Source organism: Strongylocentrotus purpuratus, unplaced genomic scaffold, assembly GCF_000002235.5.
Source record: "Strongylocentrotus purpuratus isolate Spur 01 unplaced genomic scaffold, Spur_5.0 spur5_scaffold_20, whole genome shotgun sequence".
Classification (NCBI taxonomy): domain Eukaryota; kingdom Metazoa; phylum Echinodermata; class Echinoidea; order Camarodonta; family Strongylocentrotidae; genus Strongylocentrotus; species Strongylocentrotus purpuratus.
Window position 1 is genome coordinate 26302787 of NW_022145606.1, and position 9807 is coordinate 26312593.

The 9807-nt window shown below is 37.5% G+C and overlaps 1 protein-coding gene across 1 annotated transcript; it reads left to right on the forward strand.

The window, feature by feature from the left end:
* Positions 1-5718: 5718 nt before the first annotated feature.
* LOC115927657 (putative nuclease HARBI1) lies at positions 5719-9339 on the forward strand. The gene is made up of 6 exons (XM_030993797.1): positions 5719-6075; positions 7424-7509; positions 7817-7997; positions 8147-8283; positions 8562-8870; positions 9258-9339. Coding segments are annotated over exons 1-6 (1071 nt in total). The 3' UTR covers positions 9259-9339.
* Positions 9340-9807: the final 468 nt, after the last annotated feature.

Below are 9807 nucleotides of genomic sequence, written 5' to 3' on the forward strand. Positions count from 1 at the left end.
GGCGACCGAAGGGGAACCATACGGCGACAGTGCGGCCAGAATGAGAGTACCGATTCACCCATGGAGTATATAAAACGCATGGCTATCGTACGCCCGATGTACGGTCGCCGTCAAACCGCTCTACGGCATGGCTACGGCGTGTCTAATCGCTAAAGCGAACCTAGAAATGAAAACAGTTATAACTCCGCATATGGAAAAGTTTCAGGCCGAAATTCCACCAAAGTGGATCTGCGCGTGTCTTTATTTGCTTACCGCACACATGTACGTCTCATGAATAAGTCATGACCCTACGCGCCAACTGCATACACTCCACACAAAGGCGAGTGCGCGGACCATGATAACGAGCTCGGAGTGTCTCCACATGTGATTGGATGGACAAGATTAATATTCTTACTTGTTCAAGGTTTCCGAAGATTTTTTTAGACCAATCAGCTTGATTGTTATATCTGACAGAGAGGGATAAATTGAAAAGTAAACTGGAAAGTGAACGTGCTGTATGCGTAGGGTAATCCGTTGCTGGGATTTTACAGTAAGGGCACTTGTATACTCTAGAAAGAGAGGATTGTTTCAAATGGGACCTTATACTTTTTCCTTGCTTGCTCGATATTCAATCTATCACACCAAATTGCGGAGTACGTTGCTTAAACAATATGTTGTTCCACGTAAAGAAATAAACTAATATTGATGTCATTCGTGATAGTGTATTCACAATCTTGACGAAGGTGTAAGCCTATAGACAAATATCTAAAAATGTTTTTATTATTGTTGATGTGTCCCTTTGCAGGTGCCCTTTTTTTAAAGAAATCCAGCAATTCTTGCAATCATAGGCGCCAGAAGTGGGGGCAGGGGACTCGCCCTCCTCCCAACAAAAAAGTACGTGTGTGTGTGTGTGTGGGGGGGGGGGGGGAGTCAAAACGAATTTCCACTCCCCCCCCCCTTCCTAAAAAAAAAATCAGCATTATTGATTACTATTTAGTAACCAAAAAGATCTAGATCTAGAAATCATGAAGGGAAAAAAGTGTGGCGAGTTGTCCGAAAAGGCACCCCACCTTGTACAACTCGCCTGTGGCGAGCTGTCCAGGGTATTGTGGCGAGATGTCCAGGGTATTGTGGCGGGTTGTCTTGGGGCGGGTTGTCTTTGTGGCGAGTTGTCTGGTAATCTCTCAGCACGTATGCAGCGCTATAGAGGTCAATACGCATTAGCATTGTCTACTACTATGCTTTACTTGAGTGACCTTGGCTATGCCCTAGCTTAATTACTAATTCATGTTGTTGCAAGCATTGAAAAAAATATTAAAAATAAAATGTCTGCTAATGCAATAATCACTGGAGCCATAGAGCTTACAACTAAATCATCTTCAATACAATACACCAATTTACGGTTGTATCAGTGCGCATGCGCAGGCAGTTGACCTCGGGTCATTGGCTTTGAAACAAAGCCAATGACCCGAGGTCAGTGGTATTTATGCGTAAATTAAGATTGCGCCCATGCAAATGATGATGTGCGCGCACAACGCAGCGCGTAGGCAGTATGTCATCATAATTTGTATATGCGCAATCTTAATTTACGCATAAATACATGACCTCTAGGCCATTGGCTTTGATTAAAATGGCGCACACAACCGTAAACTGGTGTATTCATACAATCATGCATTATTCTATAGCCTATAGATCTATCCTACAGGTACTAGGTCTGCAGCTGCATGCAGCTAGTGCACTAGAATGCTACTACTAGTAATATTCTGCTAGCCGCTGCTACCTATTAGTTAGTATTAGTTCTACATCGACTCTGTCAGTCTTTGTTGACTCAGTTTGAGAAATTGAGTGTACTAGTACGTAGGCCTACTAATAAAAGTAGGCCTAGATCTATCATCTAAATCAATTACATTACTCAATAGATATTACAACATGGAAATGAATGTATGGGAAAATGCATTGAGTGCATCTAGACCATTAATTGCACAGTCTACCGAGTAATTTTTCCGCTGTGCAATTACTTTTATCCCTATCTTGTCAAACATAAAATACAAATAGATCTAGAGCATAATATGAAGTTAAACCTACCATTTTCAAAGAAATCATCGTAAAAATGTCTCGTCATAATAATCGTCTTCAATCAAGCTAGGGCTGGTTTTGTTTACGAAGTGCCCGCCAGGAGAGTACACGATAGAGTACACGATAGAGTACACGATAAAATATACGATATCGTCAATTTTATCGTGAACTTTATCGTGAACTTTTCACGATAAAGTTCACGATATCGTGAATTTCGTCGTGAACAATTGGCGATAAAATTGACGATATCGTGAATTTTATCGCCAATTTTTCGTGATTTAGTCTATTCGCGATGTCCCTTCAGGGCCACCATAGGATTACGAGTCATATATCAAAAACAAATAAATGAAATGAAATGAAATGAAATGAAATGAAATGAAACTTTCAATCGATATGTAATAAAACGATTCTTGAGTTTTCATCTTTAACGCTTAATTATATCCATTATATCAGCATGTCGATGCAAGTGTCCTCAGAAAGGCTAACAGGCATACTGTCTACTTCGAGTTGGATTTTAATGGGAAAGCAGATGACCTGCCGGTGAAGCTGAGTGTGATACAATCAAATCTTCAGATGGTTATGCAATTCAGAACACATTTCCTTCCTTCTCGTGGTGGGTTTTGAAATAATTTCGATTATTTGTTTTGCTTGATTTTTAGTAAAGGATAATTTGTTTCTCGCTTCGACTATAGACCGGAACTGTAACTACATTACCATTCTAAATTATTATTTTTGTATTTGATAACAATTTTAAGTAAACCTTGTTACTGGATATGATGAAATGCGATAACGTTTTGTTTCTATGGTTACCTCCTAAAATAGAATATAAAATTGTTCGTTGTCACTGACGGATGAGATGCATGAAAACGGGAATCTTGTCTTCGGTTCTAAATTGTGTGTTTTATCTAAACCAACTGACACTGAGACTGCATATATTGGTGAAAAAAATTGATTTTATTGTCCTATCAATCGAACTTTAAACCAAGCTGGAATTTTTTTTTTCTTTTAAAGGAGTACGTTTCATGGGCAGACATTACATTTATGGTGAAAAATTCACCTATTGTAGTTAACTTTGTCCTGTTTGTTTAGTCTCTATTTTGTCTTACCCCCCCCCCCCCCCTCCATGTTAAGAAAGAAGCTTAACATGGTATTTGAGTTCTTGTTTCAGACCGCAAATGTCTTCGAAGAGCATGGCCATTGCTTTTATTCCTATTTATAACATTTCTAGTGCGCTTTTAGGACCTAAAAATACTATGAAGGCAATTTTAGACCTCAAAATGTGTGAAACTGATTAAACCTATACGATCACACCAATCCAGCTCTACTTTAAACAAAATACAGTGACCGTTAGTTAATTAATTCATTAATAAAAACAATACATGGGCCAGCTGGTCTTGCGTATTATAGCCAACACGAACAAACCAACAAAAGCCAATATTCGGCACTGGCTGGAATACAACGTATTAGGCGCTATGTTGTTCTTTCAACGGCTGCATGGATCAAGTTATCTAGTATGTGTGGTGGTACACACATTTTAGAAATGGTTATATTTTTTGATATTTCAGCCGTCTCTTAACCCATTTCGATCAAACTAAAATGATTTTGTCATTTAGATTGTATGTTGTTTCAAATAATCTCCATTTTTGTATTGGGTGTAGCGTCCTGTGCAACAGAGCTCAGCTATCATTTCAATTAAGATGTAAGGACTTTGCATAGAATAATCAATCCAAATTTTACAAATTTGTACTAAATCTCACTAACACGAATTGCATGTTGATCGTTAGCAAATTTAAAAATAAACGAGGCAACAACTTTAATCAATGACATTTTTTGAATTGTCTAATTTAATCGTAATTCAAACTATAATGCAACAGGATTATACAGCCAATAACATGAACATAACGAATACAAAGTTTGCAAAGATAACATAATTCTCCACTCTTAAATTAGAAATAACCAAGACATCACCGGGAAAAGCAGATTCTGCATCCTCGAGACAGTCAGGATCCACATCAGTCGACATTCTTCCTCAAGATGAATCAGCAGCAGCCGGTGAAGTATCTACGTCTCAAGCCAGGTAAGAATTATCTCCTAATCGCTAGTGCCGATAAGCGTATTATTGTTAAACATATCATTACATCTTACATAACTTCATGCTTATTTGTGTTTTGGTATAGTGATTTCAATTACCAATTTTAAAATGCTATCATCTTAGTCCATTTTGACCAAACAAAAAATATCAAGATTGTACTTCGGTGATATGCCCCAATTTTACTGAAAGGGAAGTCCACCCTCATATTAGGTTGGTTTCAATAAATCAGAAAAATTAATATGAAAACAATAATGACAGTTTGATCTAAATCCGATTAAATATTGGAAGTTTATGAATGATCAAAGTTTTCATAAGTTAAAACAATTTGTTTAAAAAGGGGTACGTCACATAATTTCCAATCTGTGTTTGATTAATTGAACGTTAACAAATGAACAACTTTCTTATTTTTAATTGGTTTCTGCTCAATTTTTCACTGAAATGTTCATCTCAACGTTCTGTTTCTAATTAAACCAAATCAATGTCAGGGTGGACTTCCCATTGTGACCAAAAGAAAGAATAGAATACGATTTGAAAAATTTGTCGAAATAACGTGCCCCCTTTCCAAAAGTACATGAATACAACGTAGATGATCTTCTTGACGCTGATCAAACGACGAACGTTTTTGGATGACAAGGGAAAGTAGGCCTACTAGTTCAAGCTTGCACAAAGCGGCTTCATTCCTTCCATTGGATTGTCAGGTTAGACAAAATGTCACGAAAACATTTACACTTAGCCTTGGAGATAATATTTGTACCACAATGTTTGAGGGAATGGTTGAAATACCTTTTCCGTTGTCATGTCAGGGGTAATTTTCCTACCCGCTAATATCAACAAAGGAGTTTTAATATTCCCCATTCGCACAATTTCTACTTTATATATTTATGTTATTCAGTAGGCCTAATGATTAAACAAATAAAAAAAAAAAAAACACTAAAAGGTAGTGGATTCCTTTTGCAGCCAACATCAAATTATGTAGAACTTTGCGGTAGTATATATATTTGTGACGTATGTACTATATGGGTAGTTTAAACGATAGCAGTGTCCTATTATTCAAAGCATGCTAGTATACACGTTTACTTTCGATAATAAAATACATAAAATGAGCTGTAAATGATACCCCAATAAACAAAATCACGTCAAAATCACGTCAATATCAAGGTATCGACTTGAAGAGAGTTACGTTCTTAAAACACCTGACATTTACGTAAATGTGTTAATACGTTTATTACACTAGGGCCGCGTATTATAAAGATTTACAATCAAGCGTAAGTTGGATAAATCCAGCGTAAGTTGGATTTATCCAGCGGATCTCTTTAAATCAAGCGGAAGTTTGATAACCCGTATTATAAAGATTCATGATCAAGCGTAAGTTTAATAAATCAAGCGGAACTTTAACAAATCCAGCGGATCTTTAAAAAATCCAGCGGATCTTTTTAAATCAAGCGGAAGTTTGATAACGCGTATTATAAAGAAAGTTCCGCTTGATATCAAGCGGAAAATCCGGCGGATCTTTAATAATTCATTGTAACTTTCCGCTGGATTTTTATCAAGTGGTAAGTCAGACAATCAAGATGGCAGCCATACTGTTAGTCATGCAGGAAGAGGCCGCTAGGCACTTACAGAGGGAACGCGTCTTCCGAGACAGAGTAGACCCTCTGGATAGGCCTGACGACGAACTCTGGAGGAAGTACAGGTTCACTAGGGCGGGTCTACTCCGTCTCGTGGATCAACTTGCCCCTGCATTGAGCCATCCGACAGCAAGGAATTGCAGCTTATCTGTTTTGCAGCAGTTATGTGTGGCACTTAACTTTTACGCCACAGGGGCAGTACTGGATTCTCCCAGTACTGTCCACGTAATCAGCAGGGCAACTGCATCCGCAACAATCAACAAAGTATCCAGAGCCATCTGCATCACTCTGAAGAGCAAGGTAATAATACTTTTTGAACTCATTTTTAAACAACCTCTGCATTTGAGACTCTTTGGTATAGGCCTAGACTAGCCTAGAGGTATATTGTTTGACACTGCCAATACACATTAAACCAGTATAGCACAGTCGTCATGGCAACATGCATGCACTCAAAAAGTACAACTACCAACCAGAGTCTAGTCGAGTCTAGCCTTGGTCAGATCTAGGCCTACACACTCAAATCTAGACAAACCTAGCTAGGCTATAACTATAGGCATTCATCTAGGATTGTAGCCTGTTGTCTGGTTATATGAAAATTCTCCCCAAAACATAAAGATTAGACTAATGAATTACACAGACAGACGATCGACGATGAGCGAGCGAGCTGCGCTTCATGCCTGCTCGGCGCTCCAGGCCCTGCGAGCTGCCCGGCTAGAGGACTGGCATGGGAGCGGCTCTAATGAAACCATTGCTATAAATTAAAACTTCAGGCAAACTTAGGCTTTGTCATGGATAATTAAGACAGGGGCAGCTAGCTAGCTTACCTACGTCGCGTCGCGTCGCTCGATCTCTCCTTCTCTTTCCGATCCCGCCATGCCAATCTAGCTCCACTATAGCACTCCCCACCTCTCTCTCTCTCTTTCTTTTTTAATCTCTCTCTCTCTCTCTCACCTTGTACTGAGTTTGAGTTCTAATGGGAACAAATCAGGCACGCGTCCAAAGGGCTTGATCGAGGTCTTTGAATTTGGAATTGAAATTCAAAAAATAAATCAAAGTGAAGAAAAACAAAGTGGAAACCTAGGTGATGGTGTTTGTTTTTGTTGTTGTTGCTAATTGTTGGATTAATTTTTTCATCAAAGTGAAATCACACCCCACTCCCTTTATTGAAGGGGTCTTAAAATTCTGTTGAATCAAGTACATATTGCAACATTGCACTACCTAAATATGAGGATTAAATTGAAAATATCTTACATGCATATTTCATTCAAATATGTGTTGGGGGGGTGGGTAGGTGGCAAATAGTTATTAACCCCACCCCCCCCCCCCCCCCAAAAAAAAAAAAAAAAAAAAAAAAAAAAAAAAAAAAAAAACAAAACAAACAAAAATGTCTTTATCATACCAATATATCCACCCAGTACAAAAAAAAGAAGCTTGTTTGTGCACTGTCCCTTTCCATATTAAACAAGGGATTGAAAAGTATTTCCATCACAATTTATATTATACCAATTACCAAATGTAATTGAAATGCATGATTATGTGAACCTGTAAAGTTTTTAATTAGGCCTATAGTATACTTTATATACCTCATTTTAAGATGGTTTTCATTCTTATTATTGGTTATTATGAACACTCTTTTCTTGTCTTGAAGGTGATCAAATTCCCTCAGAGTCAAGCTGATGTTGAGCGTACTCAAGCAGCATTCCAGGCTATTGCTGGGTTTCCAAGAGTAGTTGGGTGAGTATATAAAAATCCATTCAATTCCATTTAAGTGTTAAGTAGCTGGAATGGTGCATGAACCTTTCACGTTTTGGGATTAATTAACCCTTTTCCGTCTCCTGTATTAATTCTTAAAATCAGTTATGTTTCACCCATATAGAGAGAAGAGTTGGATGAAAGCCATTTTTTTTCCTTCTTCTTCTAATAAAGTAAAGTTAGGCCAAAAGTAATATCCCAAAAGCTAGATTTCTGAAAACTCTAGATTTCCACCATTGGTTTGTGATTTAGTGTATTTATTTTCACATTCTTCTTTCAAACTATACAGATGCATCGATGGGACCCAAATCGGTCTCCACGGGGCACGCCTTGGCGATGACGAACATATATTCATGAACAGAAATGGGAGGTACTCGATGAATGTCCAACTGGTGTGCACACCAGACTACAGAATCTCGAATGCTGTAGTGAAATGGCCAGGATCCACACATGACAGCAGGATCTTGCAGGTATACTTTTTAGAAAAAATTAAATGATATTTCTTGAACTTTTATAGAGACTCGAGCAGAGATGGAAATGAGAGAAAAGAATGATCTTTATTTTAAATGAAAACAAGTAATTCAGAGGGAAAAATGAATGTTTCTTTTCTTTGATACAGAACAGCAAGTTGGCAAGGAAGTACCATGTAGGACAGCTGAAAGGGATATTGCTCGGTGATTCTGGGTATCCCTCAAGACAATGGCTGATGACCCCCTTGCAGAATCCCCAAAGCCAAGCTGAGAAAGCTTACAACAAGTAATGCAACATTTAATTTTGTATGATGCATTCTTTATTCAGCGTATTTTTAAATTTTTTTTAGTCGATATTTCACTGTCCATTTATTTCTGAAATATACATTAAATATATATTCAAAATTGTTTACTCATCAGCTTTGGTAATCGCAATGACAATTATTCATACATGATTTTGAGAGAGACTGTTTGTAAGGTTATTAACAAGTATGATATTGTGAATATTGGATAAAAGGAAGAAAAAACCATTGTATTCATGGGTGAATTTTCATGTCTCAACAGTGCACATATCCGAACAAGAGTTCACATTGAGCAGGTCAACGGTCAACTGAAACAAAAGTTCCGGTGCTTGCTTGGACATGGACTGCAACGGAAGCCAAGGCATGCTGTCAAAATCATCCTGTCCTGCTGCATCCTCTACAACCTCAGCAAGGACTGTGGGGGTCCCGACATGGAACACGAAGAGGGAGAGGACGAAAAGGGAGAGGACGAAGAGGGCGAGGACGGATATGAAGAGGTACACGCAGCTGCACAAGATGAAGTCTCTGGAGTTGCAGCCCGGGCAGAGATTATCCAGTACTTCGCGGTCTAGTATGTAACTTTAACAAAAATTGTTCCCATTTTCTTTTACCAAACATTTCTGTAATTAAATAATAACAAATATTCTTTATATATTTTATTATCTTATTTGTATATGTGACCTATTACTTTTGTAACATGAAAAATAATAGAAGCAAATTTGATGACCAATAAACACATAGGTAAATTCATGAATATAATTTATTACTGGTAATAAACTTTAATGAAACAAAATCTTTCACATTCCAATACAATACAATAGTGGAACTATTACCTGGTATATATTAAATATATTAATATAATATAATTTGAAACAAATAAATACTTACATGTATGTACAACTTTATATATTACATATTTCTAACATCAATTTTTCTACTTATTAAATATTTCATCCAGATGATGAGCTGTACAAGTGGTGATTTCTGAAATGAGGGATGATGATCAAGGACTCTGTCATTACCACTACCCCCCCCCCCCCCCCCCCTTCAACCCAATCTCATCAGTCAAGAATTATTTGGATGGACGGTACATTGGTTTCCAAAGATTATTTCTATCAGCTAGCAGTATACTTCAATATCTCATTTAAACAAATTTGAAGTCTATGAATAAAGGACAAGGACGTAATTATGTTTAGTATGCACAGCAAGTATGTTTATGCAATACTGATTTGACCACGAACACGCACTGTTTAAATAGTGCATGATGAGAGAGTATCTCCGGAGTAAAGACTGAATCAGTTTGATTTTGGTCATGACGAGAAGAAGGTAACTGTTGTGTACAAATTGAATTGCATAGCAATTCACAATAAAATAGCAGTTAAAGCACAATTGAGTTTGCAAAAATATGCGTTATTCTTAACAAGAAAGTTGTGAATGAATACTACTGTACCTTCAAAGCACTTTTCCTACATCTGAACAATGTTCCCAAATCCCTTCAAAGCCCCTCT